At 39.1% G+C, this 22,791-nt stretch overlaps 1 protein-coding gene across 3 annotated transcripts in view; it reads left to right on the top strand.

The window, feature by feature from the left end:
• Positions 1 to 22,791, top strand: part of Slc4a4 (solute carrier family 4 member 4) — a 337,951-nt gene that overhangs the window by 264,732 nt on the left and 50,428 nt on the right. For all 3 annotated transcript variants that reach the window (XM_052735335.1, XM_052735337.1, XM_052735336.1), the window contains exons 15-16: positions 7,897 to 7,967; positions 16,274 to 16,465. In XM_052735335.1, coding sequence (XP_052591295.1) covers positions 7,897 to 7,967; positions 16,274 to 16,465 — 263 coding nt within the window. The remainder of the gene's footprint in view (positions 1 to 7,896; positions 7,968 to 16,273; positions 16,466 to 22,791) is intronic.

The raw sequence follows: 22,791 nt of genomic DNA on the forward strand, positions 1-22,791 counted from the left end.
GTAACAATAGGTTTCCCCCTGCTTCCTGTGACTTCCCCAGCCATGGGTTTTTGACCAGATATGATTTCCTTCCTATAGGGGCAGTCCTCAAACCCCATCAGAAAGCAGTTGGTTATTCCCAGTAACAGTCATGCCATTATTGCCCTGGTGGTCATATCTTTCCTGGTGCATCTGTATTGTGTCGTTCAGGGTTCCGTACTGGGTGAGGTCCCTGATGTTTGATCACCCCAGCCTGCACCGCAGCTCCTGAGACAGTGAGAAGTTAGCCAGCAGGGAGAGCGTTGCCCATTATTTCTAGACTGATATCTCTATGTCCTTCCATGCCTTCAGAAATAGGCTCTTACAATCTGCTTATGGGCAACCACAAGCAATGGCAATAGCTTGTGTTGTTTGGGTGCCTTTGTGGCCTCTCTTACCAACAGCTTGTATGACTGTAATCCATGTCTGGCATTGAGATTTTTCTTAACTAATCCAGGTCCTCTAGGAGCAGTGCTGTGCAACCAAAGAGGGTACCTCTGTTCAAACTCCTTTCCTTTTTAAAAATACATTTTTTTTTGAGTTTTTAAAGTTTTTCTCTTTTGAGACAGGATTTCCTTGTGTAGCCCTGGCTGTCCTGGACCCCTCTTTATAGACCAGGTTAGCCTTGAACTTAGAGATCTGCATGCCTCTGTCTCCCAAATGCTGAGATTGAAGGTACTCGTCACTAGGCCTGGCCTTAAAAAAATATTTTTTACAATAACTTACCAACTAGAGTGTTTTCACAAGGTTTCTTCATGAATCTTTAGTTTTATCTAAATCGCCCCCTCCTCCTTCCTTTCCCACACCTTTCTACCCCCATTCCTGCTTAAACTATTAACCCCCAGTATACCCACCTCTGTAAGTTCATATCACATGTGTTAAATTTTGTCTTTGTGAAGACAGTTCTTCCTCCCTTTTTCCTTCCTGCTTCTTTTAAAAAGATTTATTCATTTTTATTTGACTTGTAGGAGTGTTTTGCCTGCATGTGTATATGTGAACTGCATGTGTACTTAGTACCCACAGAGGCTTTGAGTCCTCTGGAATTAGCGTTACAGACAGCTGTGAGTCACCATGTGGTTGCTGAGAGACCTGGGTCCTCTGCAAAACCAGCAAGTGCTTTTGACTCCCAAGCCATCATCTCTCATTGCCCCTTCTTAATCCTTCTTGTTCTTCCAAGTTTCTGTCAAATCTCATCACTCCCTGACTGTCCTTATCTTTATGAACCCTCGTTCCTCTCTTTTAGCTTCTGTCACTGATTGGTAACTCAAAACATAGGTCTTGGTTCCCTGAAGAATTAAGAAGGAAAATTAGCCAGGAAGTTTGACGTTCATCTGTAAACATGTGGCTTGTATACTAAAAATCCTCTTTTTTCTCAGACGTGGGATAGACACTAATTAATGTAGAGACAATAGATCTATTTCCCACCCTGCCTTGATAGTTACCTAGCAGAAGTATGTAAGAAAGAGGATAATTCAGAAGCCCGATGTGAAAACCAAAGTGTCTAGTTGGAAGCAGCTCATCCCATCCTTGCTCATTACCACCCTCCCTGTGCAGGAAGTCATCAGTGGCACAGACAACATGTAACTTGGAATAAAAGCTGAACTCTGACCTTGGGCACCACGGTAGCAGTATGGCCACAAGATAGACTAATTAATTAAATTCTTTGCTCCATAGTCTGTGGACTGCATTCATATTGTGACTAGGGGTTTGTTATTAACATTAAATGGCATAATGAATATGTCACTGCCTGGCACCAGTCAATACTGCATTTGTCTCTCTTTTTCATAATTCTCATTGTCTTATAAGACAAGCCCCATTCAGCTTGATCCTGTAGTATTCTTTAAAGACGTTTACACATTTCCCTTTTTTCCCATTAAGCTTTTACTGCAAGCTGAGCCTGGAGAGTCATTAATAACCAGGGAGCTATTATAGACAATCAGGAAACACTTGCACCTGTGTCTACGGGAAGAGAAACAGATTTAGTTCAGCACATGTAGAGTGTGTTTTACTCTTCTGCTGCGTCCAAAGCCTTAAGAATAGTGTGTCCTATATCCATAGTCATAAAGCAAAGGCTTTCAAGTGTTAGGAGGAAGGTATTCAATTCATCTCGAGAGAATCTATGTAATTCATCCAGAAATATGAGTGCTAGCACTTTTTAAATTGGAAACAAAACATGAACATCTTTCCTTAAACTCACCTCTATTTCTCCCCTAACCTTTTTGCTTTCTTCTTTATCCATCATCGGAAATGTACTGGGAGTCTACTTCATTGATTTCTAAGAATTATGTTCCTTGTAATGGTATAGAACACACACATACACTGTTTTGTTGTTTTTGTTGAAAGTTATTTTCAGCCGTATGTTCTTATCATAATATGTTTCTTCTATTATAAATAGTGTTAATTATTTTCAAATGGCTGGAGGTCCAGTTCATTTGACCCAGACATTAGAGATAAGTTTTTACTCTAGTCCCTCTGTTCATTTGCATAACGTGTAAAGGTTGTGATAAACACATGCTCAAGGGTGTGTTAATAGTCTAGAAAAGGTCAAAATGAATTTTCTGACCAGGTGTTGGTCCTTTATCTGGAGGAGAAAGAAGCCCTGCTAAAAACGATAAATCATAAAAGCAAGAAAAATAGCCTCAGGGGCAGACACTGTGTCATTAACAGAGGGGTTATATTTTATTGATTAGTTGTTAACTGTTCCAGAGAGAATGTGCTTAATAATGGATGAGCGATTAAGAGAAGAATATTCTCTTTCAGGCATTGAGTGCATCGCATCTGTAATCTCTCAGAGTAAGCGATGGCCTTTCTCCTGGAGTGAAACTGTATGACCAAGCCAAGTGTGGAATTATCAGTGCCTTCCATGTTCTTACCTTTTTTTAGTTAAGCATGGAGAGACACCTGAATGCTCTGGAGATAGAATTTCATGATCATTTCTTTGTACATAGTTTTTCTCTTAGCCTACCAGACAGATACCATGATAACAAGTTACCACCATGGAAAAGAACTACTGGGCTCAATGTGAATCCTGTGGCCCGATGGGGTAGTCAATATGTGTTTCATAATTCAAAAGCCCAGTTATAGAAAATGAGGAAATGAAGCATGGTCCTAACTTATCTTTTATGAATGGTGCCATAATAAATGCAATTTCCCTTTTATAGTAGGTCATTCCATTTTTTTATGAAGTCAGTTTAAATCATAAAGTAATAGCAAAACTTGAAAGTCTAAGTTGCGAAGGACTGTTTCTCATGCTTGCCCTGGAGACTGTCCTTCATTTGGCACAGTTGATGTCTTGTCATTCATGATTACGGTGGCTCTTGAGAAAGCCACACATGCCTGAAACACTCATCACTTCAGTCTGCTTTCACTGTCCTAACCTATATTTCAGCAGCTCCCCAATGACGCTTGTAGAGACTGGAAATGGGGAAGGAATGGATCTGGATTATCACCAGACCTGGAAATACTCTCTAGCTCTGCATTTCTATAAAACATGTATGTGGACAACTTTCCTTGGAACCATGTCTTCAGCACCTTGGGAACCTGATAATGGAGGAGATGTTTTTGTGGAAATAGCGACTAAACATATTCCACTTGTATATCCACTATAGCTCCTCTCTTTAACAACCAGCCCAGCATTTCAGGTCAACTTGTGGGCAGAATGTCTGTGGCTGAAGACAGACTAACTTGCTAGTCACAGGAAATCTCAAGCATTGGGTTTAGTAAAAAGTACTTAGGAAAATGAAAACAATAATAACCAAAAAGTTTAAAAAGCTAATAGAACTTGGTTGTTAGACTTAATGCTGATAGAGTGGTAACCCATAGCACTTTCTCACAGAATTATCCTGATTGGCTTTGCCGTTACCTACAAAGCCTGTTTTTGTTCTTCTGTTGACTTAGACATTTAAAGCATAGACTCAGCTGTATCGAGAGGTGGTATAATCAAGTTTTCCAGGACCCTCCTGGAATCAATGACTTGCTCCTGGAGCAAGGAGATCTGGTTTTATCTTATATCTGTTTCCCACTTGCTTGATTTCCTTCAGGCAGTGCCTAGAGTGGAATACACCATTGACGTCTGATAATTATAGAGTAACTTTAAGGTTCTCCCTGTTTTCAGCTCCGGGTTAGTGTAGCCACAACAAGCTGTTGTGATACAGATTCGGGTTAGTATGATATTTAGTCATCATCGTCCAAATGGAAGACATTTACCAGGGGATTTCAGTAAACCTGTTTTAATAGCACAATATCTGTAGATTTAATCATCACAAAAACCTTTGAGAAGTAGCTGACATCGTCCACCCCCAACCCCAGGTCAAGCTCTGCTTTCTCCAGGTTATTGAGTTAGTAGTAATCTTGCACCATTTACTTAGCTGTGACCTGAAACTGGCATTGTGCTGATGGTTTTGCCTCTAGTGCATCATTTTTCTGCTCTGTCATCTTATGGGGTAATGAGATTCAAATCCAGCTCCACAAATGAAGGATCTGTAGCTTGGAATAATGAAGTAACTTCTTCAAGACCAGGCCTAATGGAAGGAGTTTTAGAGCCCTGTGTTCAAAATGTGGCACAGTCAAAATTTAGGCCAGGACTACTGTGCTCCTCTGTGCTTGTGATTTTGCGTTGCACTGTAGCCAGGTCTGCCTGCAATAACCAGGTGTTGCTCCCAGTTGACTGCATGGCCTCAAGTGAGCTTGCCCATCTTCCCGTTGCTATCATTCCTGCTAGTCTATAAAGAAGGGCCATGCGGAGCCTTGGCATCAGGTCTGTGGAGAATAAAGAGGGTTGCTTTATATAGGAAGTGTGCCAACACTGACACATGTCCCCACCTGCTCTTATCTCCTGCAGCTGAAGCCACTCTATCTCCTGGTTCATTTTCTAGACCTCTCCATAAGCACTAAGAAAGAAAGGCTGGCTGGCTTGAGATTGAAAAGTGACAGACACACATTAAAAATACCTATTTCTGACAGCATGCATTCCACTCTTCCAGAGGATCAGCTAAATGCTGATATGTAAGAAGGAGGACCAAGAAAGTGAAAATCCAAATAATGGAAAACAGCAAACCTGTGGGGATGCATAGAATAGACCGTCCTGGTGATGATTGGCTGGATCTAAATTAGCCGCATTGTTTAAGCAGAGTTGCACCTTTTTTTTCCCTGAGCCTTGAAGCTGAGCTGAAAGTGAAGACAGAGTGCAGTGTGTCTGGGATTTTCCTTTTGACCTTTCCAGAATCCTAATTAAGGATATTGCAGATGCCTTATAAATGGATCAGTCTGCAATAGGTTGCCAAAGTGTTTATACTCTGTCTGGATCTAAATGGTGCCCAATGGCCCTTGTAGATCAAGAGCCCAGCTGTAATCGATCATTTTCTCATCAGTGAGCCTAAAGAAATTTACTTTTAATCTCATTTATGGATTCTACCAAACCCTGCCAATATGTATTTATAGAAGTGCATATGTGTGTGTGTGTGTGTGCGTGTGTGTGTGTGTGTGTGTGTGTGTGTGTGTGTGTGTGTGTGTGTGTGTGTAGTAAAATAGGCAGAGAAAGTATTATGTACTTCTTCCTGTTTTTGAGATACTGCTCTTCTGGGATTTTTAGGGCCAGTGTACTTTACTAGTTTATCTTAGATGAACACTGAAAATGTAAAGAAATAGAACTGAGTGGAATTGATACATTTCCAAAACTTGGGAGCAGTTCCTAAGAGTTTAGACTCTTGTTTTAATGTCTGTATCATCTATAATTATTTCACAGACTTAGAGTCTTGAATACCTTCCCCAGCTGTTTAGCCATGCTTAGAATACAGAGAAGTTTAGGAGGCTGTGGAAGTTGCATTGAAAAGCTAGCTGAGGAAGAGCAGCCTGGCAGAGTTGGAACTGTGAGTTCATGGATGCTGACTTATTAGTGAGGACTGTCCCACGTTGAATTCTTGGTCCATAAACGTCATCTTCTGGAGCTTGATGAATAGGAATGCTGGTAGAGAAGGAAGAGTATGGAATTTAATAAGGTCTGAACCCAGATGGTGCTTCTCATTACAGACTTGGAGAAGTCATGGTTTATTTCAGAGTCTTGTCCAATTCTTAGGCCATACAGGAAAGTTTACCTGTGATGTGTTCTAGGATGATTGATTGATTTATTTACTACCTATTTTTGAAAGAGAGTCTAATGTAGCCCAGATGGGCTTCACGTTTGCTGCATAGCCCAGGATGACCTGGGACTGCTGATTGTCTACCTCTGATCTTCCCTGCCCACTTGGTTCTTCAACTAGACTGAGGTTGAAACCCAGGGCCCTGTGGTTTCTAGACAGACACTCTAACAACTGTGATAACTCTTTAGACATCCCATGTTTTTATATGAACAAATGGAATACTATAAGAAAATACACTGTATGTTCTTTTTTACAGAACAAAATACTACTGAAAAACTAATAATACTTTACTTTTTTTAGAGGAATCTTATCTTGTTGCTTGGGTCAAGGATTTAGCCTTTTTGACTCTCTTGGATTTGCAATGAAACAGAATAGGAAAGCATACCATGTGCACAGGTTAGCGAGGCTGTGGTAGGCAGTACCTTCTGGCCAATACTCTCACAATGCCCAGACTTCGGTGACCAGAATAGATTTTCATGTTCACCTAGAACTAGGACCCAGGTCCATTTCCTTTTTCTGTATTTATTCTCAGGGGAAACACCCCTTCCCCAGTGTTGTTAGCTGACTGTGGGTAAATAATTTGAGGGCCTGTGAGTTGAGACTCAGGCTGAGTAGACTCTAGGGGAGAGTAGTGAGTCTGTGTTCTTTTTGCCCTTCTCATGGATCTCCTCTTTTATAGTTCAATCATCAAGCACAGTCATGCATTTCTCCTTCAAGGGTTATATAGGCAAGATCCAGAACCCACAGAGCTAAAAGGAGTTTGAAGTTTGACTGGATGGGGGAGAAACCAAAGAACAATTTTCAAATCAAATGTTGCATAAATGATATTATTTTCAGAGAAAAGCTTAAGGGATGTTGTTTCATATTGCCATTAATTATGTTCTCTGTATAACAGTTTAAAATGCAAATCTTCCTATCAGTGGAAAAGAGTCTATCTGATAAAAAATGAAATATTTTAATTTTCAGACACATGAAATAAAATAACTAGTGAAATGTTTCCATAGTAAAGGTTGGTTTAATGAAGAAATTCTTCAGCAAGGTGCATCTTAAATCTACAAATGATGCCATGTTATATGAAAATAAGTTTCAAAGTTTGTTTATATATTTCTCCTCATTATATTAATATTATTTGTTTAGTGCTTTTTCACACATTTTGCAAAGATAGACTTTATCACACACAGTTCAATTTTCTAAACACTACAAATTACTAATGCTTAACTAGTAAAGTTCCAAAGTGTGAGATTTTTACTGTACATGAAGCTGGTAATCGGCATAATAATAGTTAGGCATTTCTTTCAGTAATAATAGGTAGGCATTTCTTTCATTAAACAAATGTATACTGAATGTGTACTTGAAACAGAATTATAGATAGTAAAGATAGCAACATAAGATGCTAAACTTTTAGTAACTGCTCCCGAGTTTTGGATAATATCAGTTCTTCTCAAGTAGATTTTTTTTAACTTTTCATTTTCCTCTAAGATAAACCAGTAAAACACTAGTATGTGGTTGATTAAAAAGAATGGAAACAAAATTTAATATCAACTCTTACATATCTGCCATACAAATCTGCTTCAGTCTTTATTTTAGTGTAAGAAGGATATGGTTGCACTATATACAATTTCATGGTGCTTGTATGTTGCTTCAGAATTTTTAATGTCCTATTCTGTGTTTTAAAGGTCATTATGCATTTAGTTTGTTTCTGTTTTATTTTTCACAGTCAAAAATTGTCCTTTTCTTACAGTTAACCTCTCAGTATCTAACGATACCACACTAGCCCCAGAGGACCTGCCAACAGTTTATTCTACTGACGTGGTAAGTGACTTAATATCTCAGCTATCCACACAGTGTGTAGTTTATGCATTGTGCTCTGTGGTCTCCATTTATCAATGTTGATCGTCATTGCCCATAGAGGGAAAGAAAAGAATACCTGTCATCGCCGTAGTTAGCGTTTCATCCTTTTAAAGAGATGTGAAACCAGTCTTTACTCATAACATTATTTTTAAACCTTTTTAAAGAACCTAATGCTAGACAGATCCGATGTGTTGTGACCTTGAAACATTTCTACAGGAGCAATGAGAATGTTGGAAGACAAGAACTAATGTTGTCCGATTCTGGCCTTGCTAGGCATTTGTCTGGCTGACCAAAGGGTACTGCCCTCCCTTCACTAAGGGTGATGGCAGCAGGACATTGCCCCATTACTTAGAAAGGACTGCGTCTCCATCACATGGTGTCCTTTCCCATGGCTTGTAACCAGGGACCTTGAAGGCCCTGGAACTAAGTTTTAAAAATGAGCTGTTTTGCATGGAAGGTCACATGCTGGAAGAAAACTTTTATGCTGGAGAAACTGGGGAAAGTGCTGCCTCAGGCTTCTGATTGTCCCTTGCTTGCCAAATATGGACGCCGACCAAAGAATATCAATCTCCCAGTTACAAAGAAGGAAAACAGAATACCTTGTATTGAGAGAGTGCCCATCTCTCAGGAGACCAGAACACTTCTGCAGATATTGTGTAGACGGTGCCCACAGCATCCCTTTCAGAGATGCTGTTTGTGTCCTTCCTGGGCGGTTCTCACATGATGCTGTTTCTCTCTTGTTTTTGTATTCTCGGGCTTTCTTGACTTCATCCCTTACCTCGAGAATTTTCTCTGACTTTTTTTCAAACCTTATGTCTTCTCTGTGTTTCATACTGTGTATGGATGTGTGTGAATGTGTGTGTGTCTGTGTATGTGTGTGTTTATGTGTAAGAATATCTCTACATGTTGAAAATCACTATAGAAGAATTCAAATTTTAGTTTCTTTGCCAGCTAACCCAAAAGAACTTGCCTAAAAATAGAGGAGGAAATGCTTCCTTCTAGGTTTTAAAGAATTTTAGTTAAAAGTCTTTTTGTGCTTTAAAAAGAAGCCAATAAAACCCTAAGTTCATTTGAAATAAAAATTTTAAAGACATTCGACTTCACATTGCTTCTTAGCCTCACGGGTACCCCAAGGGGCCAATTCAGCAGCTAGCCAGCCCTGGGCAGAGCAGCTGCTTGTAGCCAGTGTCCCTGTCCTCAGATATTCTGATCCCCACTGGCCTGTGTCCCCTCAGTAACCGTGATGATTAGTGGACAAGAATCAGAAGCCATTACTTCTGAGAGGCACAAGTTCTGTGTGCTGCGACATGCTGGCTCTGCTTTCCTGGACTTCTCCTGAGACACAGGGTCATCAGGACTGAATTGCCTTCTTTCCCTTTGGTCTGTAACTAAGGGTATGAGAGAAGGTGCAATAAAGATGACATGCGGCCCCTAGCCTGTGAATCTTCCTCTCCCATGGTTCCAGGTGTTAGAGGAGGTAAAGCCTCTCCCTTTCCTCCTCATTGGCATGAAGACAAGCTGTCCTGCTGTGCAGTGGGCATGATTCAGGGGAAGGAGCAAGGAAGAGGGGCATTTCAGCCTTGAGATGGGAACTGCCAGGCACGCTTCCCTGAGGATAAGGCAGTGTTTGCAGTGTTTTCATTTATTGCTGGAATTATTTTATCATCGTCTCTGCCACCTTTCCTATTGATACTTTGCTGGTTATTTCTCTTTCCCCTGCAAACAAATTCTTTACATGGTCACTGAAGAAAGGCTTTGAAAGGAGCTGGAGCTGGTGGCACAGTATATCTGAATGAGATGGGATCTGATGCCTTCCAGCTTCTAGCCCCAGTGTCAAAATCCAACATCAGTATCCCCGAGAGATGACTGAATGAATTGCTTGATATTTGCTCCTTACACAAGATTCCTCTCTCTCCTTATTTTAAGTTCATTTGAGGCATCCCTTGAACACACAGTTCTGACATGCTCATTTCAGTGAGTTTACAGTGGCATCCTCCATGTCACATAAAAGTCAAGACATAAACCATTTCCTGTGTCCCAGGAGGCCCTATGGGATAGTTTTGTTTACTTCCCAGCTCTTTGAGAGAAGAAAGATCATCCTGGCCTTCAGAGGGCAGATGCCTTGGTCCTTCAGAAGACACTGAACACAGCATTTGCTGCTCAGTGGGTGTCTTTTACGATGAAGGACTTGTAACTTTTCAGAGTTCAGTTTATTTAAATGTGTTTCCATCCTCATCTCTGGTGGATTTTAAACTCTCTGATTTTACAAGCTACCTAGCTTGCTTTGCATGTTTGTCTCAGAGTAATAACCACAACTTTTCAGAAATAAAATATAAGTCACAAGCAGAATAAGCATTATATTTCCATATTTCATGAGAGTGCAAAGAACTGCAGCTCAAATATATAGTATACATGATAAAGAAAGATTGGAGATTATACAAATATAGCCTGTCCATGGTGGGAAAAGCCCTAAGTGAGATCAGTTACTCCCTGAAGCTCCTGTTTAATTATAATATAATATATATATATATTATATATTATATAGTGTCCCTGTCAGTCATACCTAAAAGAGCACACATATTTTGCCAGTCGGTTGTGTTGAAGGATAAGAATTAGACCTGTATTATTTATTTACTCTTTGCTTTGTTACACTACCCAGTGGAATTCACAATGTCTAACCTGGAGATTCTGTTCATCGTAGGACTAGGAACTGTTGCAGTCACATTATTTTACTAAACAGTCTGACGTAGAAGCCTTAGTGGTTTGATCTGATGTACCTTCAGGGTGAGCCAAGGAGTTAACATTCATTTTCATGGGAATCAGAAGGTCATATTAATCTTATACATGGCATCCTCGTAGTTTTTTTTCCCATTGAGGAAGTCAGATGTAAAAACTATCCTGTCCTTAAATACGTTTAAAGATACACATGTTCTTACCTTAAAATATGTTGTAGAAACTTCAGATATGTACTGAACTGAAATCAAAGAGAAAAACGGACTGCCACATGTATCAGTGATTTGTCACCAAGGCTCAACGATGGCCCACATTTGTGCATCCTGTCTTATGTTTCCTACTTTTCTTGGGAGGAGATAGTATGGAACTTTATTTTTTTAAGAAAATCCTTGTATTTTTAAGAATTGTGGTCAAATCCACTTAGTATAAGCAGGGTAAGTCTCTTGAAAATGAGATGCAGAAAAATGATTTGATGTTACTTTCCAGGAGATTGTTCTTTCTCAAAATCCTCAGCTGCTTGGTTCTCTCTATAAACCTTTGTCCTTGCTACCCCTTTACACACTGTAGTTAACCCCATTTGACCACTGGTAAGGGCTCCTCCATGGTGAGTACTCATATGCTCTTAAAGCAGGGCTCTGTGTGTCTCCATGTGAGCATCTCTGCTCACAGTGTCTAACTTTTCTCCCATGTGTCTGCCAGGACATAAAGAAAGGCACACCAAAGTCTGCTGCTCATTTTCCTCGTCCGTTGGTTTCGTTCCCTTGTAGATGTAACCAACCTTCTTATTAAATAAGAAACACAGAACCAATGCAAAGAAGAAAGCCTAGAGGTCAGAGCTAAGAGCTAAAACCTTACCCTTCCTCCTGCGGTGGTCCTACCTCTCCGAACCAGAGATACCCCTGTGTTAAAGTCTTTATATAGAGTTCCTGTTCTGCCTTCTCATTGGTTGTAAACCCAACCACATGACTGCCTCCTCACGGCCTGTCTGTATAGGCCTCCAGGTTTTCCATGATTGGTATTGATTAAAGGCATGTGTATCCAATAATGGCTGTATCCCTGAACACACAGAGACTTACCCAGCTCTGCCTACCAAGTGCTGAGATTACAAGAGTACACCACCACTGCCCTGCTTTCCTATGGGTTGCTAATAGCTCTGACCCCCAGGCAACTTTATTTATTAACCTACAAATAACATTTTAATACAAATAAAATATCACCATATTCCCTGTTACTTCTTATCTTTGCTTCCTGCTTTTCTTACTACCTTTGAAGGAGGAGAGGGCTTTAAGACCAGTCCCGCTCTTGGGGCCCGGTGTAAATTCCGTCTCCTCTGTACTCAGTGTTATAGCTGGCTTCCTCCCCCGCTCTCCTAACCATGCACTTACACAGTTTTTTTACCGCCTTATATTATTAAGTAATTTCCAAGCAAACATTTGATTTCTCTAAGGAAACTTGTGAACATTGTTGCTGTTTCTTTCATCTTCTTTACTCCCTTAAAGCTTATATGAATTCATTCATGTATTTGGGTTCACTGCATTCTTGGTCTCCCTGTGGCAATTTTTTTAAAAATTTTTTTACTGGCTCTTGTTATTCAAAATATCCTATAACTAAATGAAATAGCATTGCCAGATTTAAGAACCAAAATATGGAATATTCAATTATATTTGAATATCAGGTGAATATTAAATAATTTTAGTGTGAATATGTTCTGAATATTGCATAGGACATGCTTACACTGAAAATAGTCATTGTTAAGGTTGAGTGTTAACTGAGCATCTTGTATTTTGCCTGGTCATTTAAAACTGAATGTTTATTTTAACTTTATCCTCTGCACAGAGGACTGACACAGTTCTTTGACTATCTCATATACTCCAGGCCTGATGAAGGACTTTATTCATTCAGTTAATAGGACCTCTCTGGTGCCTGCCATACCCTACACTGAACCCTGCTCTTTTCTTCTTCTCTCTCTCTCTCTCTCTCTCTCTCTCTCTCTCTCTCTCTCTCTCTCTCTCTCTTTCGTACTGTTGTGTACACAGTCCTATTGATCCTTTGGCTGTCCAATTTATCATTTGTAGATTTTGCCCAGTCCACAGTCAGCATCTGTGTCTGTCTCTTTTGTCTTTTTCCCCCCATTCTCGATTTTCTCACTACCCCCTTTTCCTCTTCATCTCCACAAGTAGTTGAGTTTGGGTGGTTTGTATTGTCTCATCCCCCAGGAACAGATTTTGTGTTTGCCATCCCTGAGAAACTCATATTAAAAACGGTGCAGTGCTCTGGTGTTCTCGAATGTCCTTTGTCACTGTATTTTGTTTTAAAAAGTCTGAAATTGCCGTTGAAGCTTTTCGCTCCCGCTCATTTCTCAGCCCATTGTGCTGCTTTCACCTGTCACCGCACTCTACCCATTGCCTTCTGTGGTGTCTCACCTCCCTCATGGACACACTGGGTGCTCTACACGTTTTCATTCAGTACATTTGTAGTGGTATTTGAGCCATTACTCCAAGGTCAGCTCTTTGCCGTTGATGTCTCCAGTCTTGACATCACTCCTACATCCACTAGACATCTTTCCAAGGATTTCCAAATTCACTAATCATTGAGGGTGGGCTGCAATATAACTGCTATGCAAAATTATAAGCATCTTAAGAAAAAAGAGGTGATGTGAGAATTCTAACAGTCAGAGATTTCTGAGATTATGTTCTCATTTGTCCTATTCCTAAAGACCAGAGAGTATTTTGCATAAGAAATAAAGATGAAAATCATAGATATGAGAAACACCTACAAAGAGAGAAGACAGTGGCAGTGTGATCCAAGTCTCCTGAATTAACCCACAGCAGACACTGGGGACTTGAACTCAGGTAGTAGTCATGGCTCCAGATGCATTTCTTCATGATATAGATTCTATCTGAAGTCGTAAGGAATTAACCTTCACTTAACATTAGCTTATCTGAAATAATGGAAATAACACAAATCATATAGATGTGTTTTCTGTGGTCTTTAAGTTGAACTGATTGTCAGCTATACTTGAGGTTTTATGAAAGCCATAAACTTTTTATTTTGGAAAATTACCTACGTTAAGATATATGCCAGTTGCCTAAACGTTTATATGTGAGACGTTAGTTGTAGATGGGATTTGGAGGTTATTTTTTTCAGATAACAATAACAGATTCATCTGGCACTTTTAAAACATTGGCATTGCCATTTTGAACTGACGGATGGAAGTTAAGCTAACCATCTTGGCATCTATATCTGTGCCATTTTCACCTGAACCTGAGTGTTTGTTAGAAGATGGCTAAAAATTCCTGTTGGGGTTATTCCAGTGTATCTTACATCCCTGGGGGAATTCCAGCTACAGAGAAGGACTCTGCTGATGTTACATTGCTGATGTGAAATTAGGCCACAGTTTTGCTGATTTTTAAAGCAAAGAAATATGCTACCAATTATGACCTCTAAACGTTAGCTCTATTCTCCTGAAAGCATCCATATGCGGAAATCTAAAAAAACAACACAAGACATGATTAATCACCTTGCAGAGTTCGATAAAAGCAGTTCTGCAGTTCAACTGTTTACAACTGGAGGTAACGGGAAAATATTTCAAGTGAAAATCTAGAGTTGATTTTTATACCTTGGACAGGCATTTTGCCTTTTGAGTTCTGTGAAAACCTCCTCCCTTTCTGGCCAGACTGGACCACTGATATCAAGAGAATTCCTAGAATGGTAAAAGATGTTGATTTATTTGATGTGACATAGAATTCTTTCCTTTAAAGGACAACAGAAATTTATCATTCCACACTTTTTTGTAAGGTATTTCCAAGTAACTCTCATTATCATACAATGTCCTCTTAGCCTGGAACCCAAGAAGATACAAGTTATAAGGTAGTTAGAAACTTTCTCAGATGAGATACTCAATCATTTCCACTAATCATGTTGACTTTTATTTAGGCAGAGATGGTTCTGGGAATATAAGTCTAGGAAACAGCCATTGCTGCCACAGTATGAACACATGCTCTTTGTACAGCAAAACCAGCATACTTAAAGGGTAATTATTGAATAAGGCTCAGATACAAGAAATAGCTGCATAGAGATTCTTTTATATAAGGGAATGGACCACCAAGTAACTTTATCACAGAAAACCATCAAGCATCGGAGGAGCATTCACCCCTGCACTGTTGAATACTAAAGATGAGAAACGTATTGAAATCGCTTAGAGGTTTCCGTCAGACTCTTAGAGTCTAGAAAAAGTTCTTGGGACTTAGAGGCCATTGACTTGTAGTTGTCCTATCAGTAAAGTAAGCTGACTGTTTTAGAAGTAGATTCTAATACGGGGATTTCACTTGTATGGCACTAGTTGAGAGTATGCCTCAGACTGAGTAAGAAAAACAGTTCAGGACAGGTCAATTGTGAACAAGGATGTGTCTCAGCTGAGTTTAGCTTCAGCCTGATTCTGAAATTCTGGAGTACAGTCTGTGCCAAAGGGCTGCCCCGTCTCTGAACAGAAGCAGGTGGCTTAGGCAGTAACTGGTAAGGTGGCTGTTGCATGACAAAGGGCAGCTTGCAGAGAAGCAGCCGGCTGTGGTTGGGTAGGAGCTGAGGTGGGCGCACAGGTCTACCCATGACATGAGCAAGAGGATTCGCCTCTGTATTAGATACAGAAGATAGAGGGAGTGGCCGAGTGGCCAGAAAGACACGTGGTGTTGATGACAGGCCAGCAACACAAGAAACTGACCTGTGTGCTTGAGATCATGGGAACACAGGACTGGAGATCTCTCACACAGCCGAAGCGGTGCAGAGGTATCACAGCCATTCCACTCACGTGTGTTCCAAGTGCTGACCTGTAGTCAACAAGAAGAAAGCTATATTGTATTAGGTTTGCCGCTGAGAAGTCTGGGACCGTGAACACTTTGATAGTATCATTTCTTCAGTCACTAGGATGCACTTATTATGGTAAGAAATAGCCTACTGTGGGTTAGTTACCTTTTAGAGTATTGGTAGTACTGTAAGATAGGTGAGGTGAGCTACCTACTTGTGGGTTAGTTACCTTTTAGAGTATTGGTAGTACTGTAAGGTAGGTGAGGTGAGCTACCTACTTGTGTGTTAGTTACCTTTTAGAGTATTGATAGTACCATAAGGATGGACCCAGGTACATACAAGTAAGTACTTTGTGAACAATTAAGGTGTTTCTGAATTCTCACATTTTGAGATTTAGGATATTAATGTGTCTCATTTGACCCACAGGAAGGCTGGCAGGAAAGAAGCACTTTGTGGTTTGTGACTGTTAAACAAATGGCTGGTTGTAAGAGGGAAGAGCAAACTGCATAACACACTGCATAATCCCTCTCATTGTGCCCTTCATGATTGCTGGCTTCTTTATCCCCTGTCACTCTAGTAAGGCCTCGTCAGGGTACTGCATCCTCCAGTGGTCATGTTCAGATTGGTGTATAGTGGTTCTGGTGCAGTCCATCTAGATCCCATCAAGTATGAGAAGCTGCTTCAGATGTGTCAATATTCTCTTCTAAAAAAAATCCTTGTTTTATTTTCAGTACCATAACGCTACCTTTGACTGGGCCTATCTGTCAAAGAAGGAGTGTTTGAAGTATGGAGGAAAGCTTGTGGGAAACAACTGTGATTTTGTTCCTGATATCACACTCATGTCCTTCATCCTCTTCCTGGGCACTTACACCTCTTCAATGGCTATGAAAAAATTCAAAACTAGTCGTTATTTTCCAACGACGGTAAGTACCTGGGATTTAAAGAATTTTCATTGGATTTGCCCTTAATGCACTTTTACAAAATGAAAAAAACACCTGCAGTTCAACTTGTCCAATATTACTTTGTACATTTAAATAATACATTCTGGTCTTTGTTCATGTGAATGCACATTTAACATAATTGTAGTCCTGCTTCAAGAAACCTTCCCAAGATTTGCTTTTATAATCCCATTGTAAGTTCTGGCTATAATATTTGTTAATGTGGGGGAATGGAGGAATGTGTTGTATTCCATCTAAATGCAAGTGACTGAAGAAAAGGACCCTTTAAATCCATGATGTTTAAATATATAAGCAAAACTTTTTCATATCGATCAGGGAATTTAATGGTATATAATTTCTCAATCATCAGCTATACATGTATAGAAATTCATAGAATTTTTCAAACATTGACTATACATTAATATTTGAATGCAGTCTGTGGGCCTAAACTAAGACAATGCTGTACCCTAGGATTGGTGTAAGATTTCACTATTTGAGCAAAATTTTCCTTCCCATAATACTGAATGCTGTAGTACCTAGAATGTACCTGGGTTGCATACACTTCCTCTGCCCTGCCAGTGTGCTTGAGTAAACTTAAATTGAAAGCTGAAGTCCCTTGAGAGGCTAGACCAATGTTAGCTATTAAATATCATGTTTAAAGATAGGAAATGAGACCACGATACTTTTGCTTTACAGTTCAGTTTGTAGTGTTTAAGAGGTCAATGTTTCCAGGTAATCTGCTTTAAACGTGATTTCTATCAGTGACCTGTTTCTCTCATGAAACAGCTTCATTATGGTTGATGTAGAACTTCAGTAGACAGAAGCCCCTTTCTAGTCCCTAGAAAATGAAATTTAGTATATTCATTTTTACCTTGGAAACTGTGGACGTTCTGATTTCTTCTCACAAAATAGGGAATAAAGGGAAGAGTTGATAATGAGGTGTCTAAAAGTAGATGGCCCAAGGAATGAACATGTTCCATAAAGAGAAATGGGCAAAGGGGTTCAGTTTAATCTGATTAAAATAGACTTTCTTTACTGGAGTTTGGCAGGCTCAGAGCCATTCTTTGTTTAGCGCACAGTGTGATATCACACACACACACACACACACACACACACACACACACACACACACACACACGGCATTACCTAGAACCTGGCTCTGCAAACGGTCTCCTCTTTCCCACTTTTTACAGTTTAAGGCTTCCCTGTTTCACTCCTGCGGATTAGGTCATTCCTGTGCATTTGACGTTGAGGTCCCAGCACATACCCAGGAGATGTGCTTAACCCGACTACTACTTCCGTGGATGAGTTATATACAGAACAGATTCCTGGGGTCAAATGTTTAAGGACAATTTCTTCTAGATTGTGGTTTGTCCTCTGTTGTTACCAGTTCATGGGATCTTGGGTTTTGTTTGTTGTTTTTGTTGCATTTTTTTACAGATCATGACTTCCTTTCAAAGTCTGGTGTGTTTTGAGCGTTGTTAGTAGAACTGTGGAAAGTTTGTAAAGCTCTTCTTTGTTGCGTTTGTAAAACAGACTTGTGTCAAACTTCAGATGGAAACCAACTATCTTTTCTACTTTTTATTTTAATCGACAAGGAACAATTATATGCATTTGTGGAACACATTGTGATATTTTAGTATATATTTATGTCATAGAATGATTATATTAAGCTACTTAATATAGCTGTAATTTCATATGGTTAAATCATTTCTGCAATGAAAACAAAATCTCCTCTTGGCAAATTTGAAATATACAACATATATGAGCTGTAATCAGCATGTATAGAATTGATCCCAAAAACCTACTCCATCATTGTAAAGGGTTTTGCATGCTTTAACCAACATCCTCTCTTTTCCCTTGCTCCTTACCATCTTGGTCTATGAGCCTCACTTTCTAAGTTTCTACACGTAAGTGAAATCATGCAGTATTTGTCTTCTGTAGCTGGCTTATTTTACTTTTCGAAATGCCCTCCAGGTTCCTCTATTTTGCTTCAAATGGTAGGATTTCCTTCTTTAAAAATCCCAAATAGTATTCCAATTACATTTATAGTTATGTAATAATGTTGAAAATGAAAATAGAATATATTTATTATTTTTTCATTCATTCATCTGTGGCTGACATTTAGGGTGATACTACATATTTGCTGTTGTGAATGGTGCTGTGATGTAGGAAAGTGCACACAGGCCGTGGCACACTCATTTTATTTTCTCTCATTATACCTTGAATAATGAATGGGACTGTTGGATCATATGACAGTTCTCTTAATTCTTTGGGGTAACCGCCTCCCATTATCTGTAACAGCTAAACAAAATTACATTCCCAATGATACAGTGCAAGGGTTCCCTTTTTCTCCAAATCTGTGCCAAACCTTGTTATCTCTTGTCTTCTTGATAGTGGTGATCTTTAACATAGGTGAGTTAACAACTCATTGTAGATTGAATTTGCGTTCCTTGGACAGTTAGTATCATTGAGCATTTTTTTCACATATCTCTTGGCCTATAAACCTTTTAAGATATGCTTGTTAAGTGTGCTGTGCATTTTAAGTGGGCTATATGTGTTTTACAGTTGAGTTCCTTATACATTCATGACATTACCCTCTCATCTAGTGAGTGGTTGGTAAATATGTTTACACACTTTGTACTTGCCTTCTTTCTCTGCTAATTGCTCCTCTTTCTGAGCAGAAATATTTTAGTTTGATACAGTATGATTTGTCAATTTATCATTTTTTCTGTGTTTTTTGAAGTCAGCCCTTGCAATAAATTTATGATGTTATTTTTTTCTATTTGAGAATAATCTTTGTCAAGTTCAGCATAACACCTTTTGTTCTGCTTTCTTCTAAAATATTTATGGTTTCAGGCTATACAGTTAAGTAATTAGTTTTGAGTTGACTTTTGAATGTGTGAGGTAATGGTCTATTTTCATTCTTCTGCATGCAAATATCCAGTTTTCCTACCACTGATCATTGAAGAGTTTTATTTTCTCCCCATTGTATATTCTTGGCACCTTTGTTGAAAATCAACTGACTCTTGGTGGGGGTACTTTTATTTCTGGGATCTGATTCTGTTCCACTACACTATATGCTATTCCTTTTACACTATACAATCAATACACATATATTACATATTAAATGATATACACGCATCTCTATCATCTATCTGTCTATCTATCTATCTATCTCTATCTATCTCTATCTATCTATCTATCTATCTATCTATCTATCTATCTATCTAGATATCTAGATATCTAGATATCTTCGTAGCTTATTTAGAAGCCAGGTATTGTGATGGCTAGAGCTTCATTCTTCTTTGCTTAAGATTACTTTGGCTATTTGGGGTGCTATGTGCTTCCACACAGATTTTAGGATTTTTTTATTTTTCTGAAAAAATGTTATTGGGATTTTTATAAGCATTGCATTTTATTTCTGTGAGTACTGCAGGCATTTTAATGTTTATTCTTGTAGTCCATGAATATGAGATATCTTTTCATTTATTTGTGTTTTTAATCAATTTCTTTCATTAATTTTTTATACTTTATAGGTCTAAGAGTATATATAATTCATCTTGGTTAAATTTATTACTCAATATTTTATTTTTTGTAGCCATTACAAATAGGATTGTTTTCCCTTTATAATTTTAATTTTTTGAGAATTTCATACATGGGTACATTGTCTTTAAATCATTTCTACCCCTTCCTCTTCATTTACAGTTCCTTCTATGTCTCCCCCAAACAATCCCCTCTTGAGTTCATGACCTCTTCTACAATTATTGTTATGTTTTACACACACACACACACACACACACACAGACACACACACAGCACATACCCTACAGAATAAAAATAGTCTTGCCTATATGTACATGTGTTTAGGACTGTCCATTTATGACTGCACAACCTATCAGGGAGCTCATCTCTGAAGAAAACTGATCCTTCCCACTTCAATAACCATTGTCTACCTCTAGACCTTCATCTAAGTGTGGGGTCCTGTGAACTTGATTTTTCTTTTGGAGAGTTTGTAATAGTGTGTAGAAATACCATTGGTTTTGTGTATTGATTTTATATCTTTAATTTTACTGAATTTAATCATCCCTAGGTTTTTGTATCATTTTAGTGGCATTTCTAGGGTTTTCTGTCAATAAGGGCACATTGTCTGTATCTTAACTTCCTTTCCTATGTGGAGGCCTTTTGGTTCTGGTATGGACTGGGACTTACTTAGCCTGTAGTCTGGGGACACAAAGCCTGGCCTGGTGCTGAGTAGGCCTAGAGGCCAAGACATCATAGGGGCTGAGTCTATTGTCTCTGACCTGGTATTACAGGGAGTTTGTACCCTAAGGCTCTGAGGCTAGTCTGGTGTGGAGTGCATAAGAGACTGAGTTGCAGGGAAGGTATAGAATCTTGGGCTACTGGACCAGACTAACTGCAGTCCTCTGTACCTACCTGGAGACTAAGGTGATGGGGGCTCATCTGGTCCTCACACTGATTTTCCTGGAGTGTGTCTAGCATTTGTGTCTGTGGACTCATTCCCTATCCTGTCTCTAAGCAGAGGGCATCTGTCTCTAAGTTGCATTGCCTGGGGTTGGAGAGAGGGTCATGTGTGTAGCATAGGATTTTCTTTCTTAACCTCTTCTTTGTATCTCAACTTACCTGCAGTCTACACAGATGTGCTGTGTAATCACTCATCTGCCTTTCTTAGGCCTGGTGAAGTTATTTCTGAGGTAGGTAATTGTTCAATCTGATATTTCTATGGGAGGAAGAGCATCAGAAAGTCATGTCCCACCATCTTGCTTTACCTCACAGTATTGTGGGGATTAACAAGGCAACTCCATGTAGGTAAAAAAGGAGGTTTATTTTGGGGTAACTTACAGCCAGTAAAGGGGTTGATTATAGGATCTGGGAGAGGTGAGGTATAGTCCAGCGGGGTTCTCTGGAGAACTCTGTTCAGTCTACCATCCAGCATCCAAGATCTTGAGGAACCAAGAGGGCCTGCACATATGAATCTTGGGTCTTAAAGGCTCTTGTCTCAGCCCCGCCCCAGGGGTGGGTATAGGTAGGCATAGCAGTTACCAGAAGCCTCACTAGGGGTAGTACTTCCAGGTCAAAGCTGGAACATCTACCCACTACATCACAGACCAGTAGCGATCATCTTAACTGTACATATAACCGTCACTTTTACCTTGAAATAGTAGCTCCCAAATTCAGACTTCTAAAAATTCTACTACATAAGCCCAATTTTTAATAAGTTAATTTTTTGCTATTGATAAATGCAACTGAGAAAGTAGGAAAATTTGAGAAAATAGGAAAGTGATTACGTTGTAGTTAGGATTTCTATTGAGATGGTTTTCAACTGTTTTGCTGTCTTTGTTTACATGCATCTTATACAATACATGTAAATAATAACAAAACATAATGCGTGCATATTCATAAATGAATAATAACAGTATTTATCTCTCACTTGTTTAAATGTGTTTAATTCAAGCTGTCATCTAGGTAGGTGGCCTCTGTGGGTAGAAACATACGAGTGAATGTATGAAAACATACTGCTGACCTTGCATATTAACAATGAAAACTTATGTGCTTAACAGACAATAGTTGTTTCATTCCTATATGTTTGGATGCCTTGTTGGTTAATTCTATGAACTGTTTGAAAATAATTAAAATTTTATATTGTCCTTTATATCAACTTTACACTAGGTGCTCAGTATTTGCTGACTTGTGGAAGTCACTCAAATAGCGATAAATGCTGTATATTGTGAGAAGAGTATACATATAGGAGTCCAGGTAGATTCTCATACCAGCACTATCATTAACTAACAGTGTACCCCTCTGATGCCTAACTGCAGGCTTAGTTACCTCATCTACCAAGGGAGAGCTTAGCTAGACAGTAATTAATGTTGTTTTAAGTGCTAGTATTTTTGTATTTTCAAGTGGAGCTTTGGGGCTTCATCTCCTAAATGAAATAAATTCTCTGTACCCTACAAGTCCTTATAGCAATGATTAAATCTTACAGACTTCCACCCATTGATGATTATCTCATTGTTCAGGTCAGGCTTTCTTTTGCAGCTGCTGTGAGTCTCTCCCTGTGGATGATTTACAAGTATCATACAGCTAATTCAGAACATAGTTTACTTTATTTCTATAGTTGAACTTACTCTCTTCCTTTATGTGTTACCACAACTAGTAACAAAACCTATCCTCCTAGCCACTCATGGTCAAAATCTTACAATGATACTAGGTGTCAGGGACCCAGTGTGAATCAAATAATTAACTCAAATTAGGATCATTTGATGAAGGTATTATTTACAAAGTTGAGG

The sequence above is a fragment of the Peromyscus californicus genome, unplaced genomic scaffold, assembly GCF_007827085.1.
Source record: "Peromyscus californicus insignis strain IS unplaced genomic scaffold, ASM782708v3 Scaffold_13__1_contigs__length_99412109, whole genome shotgun sequence".
NCBI classification, from domain to species: domain Eukaryota; kingdom Metazoa; phylum Chordata; class Mammalia; order Rodentia; family Cricetidae; genus Peromyscus; species Peromyscus californicus.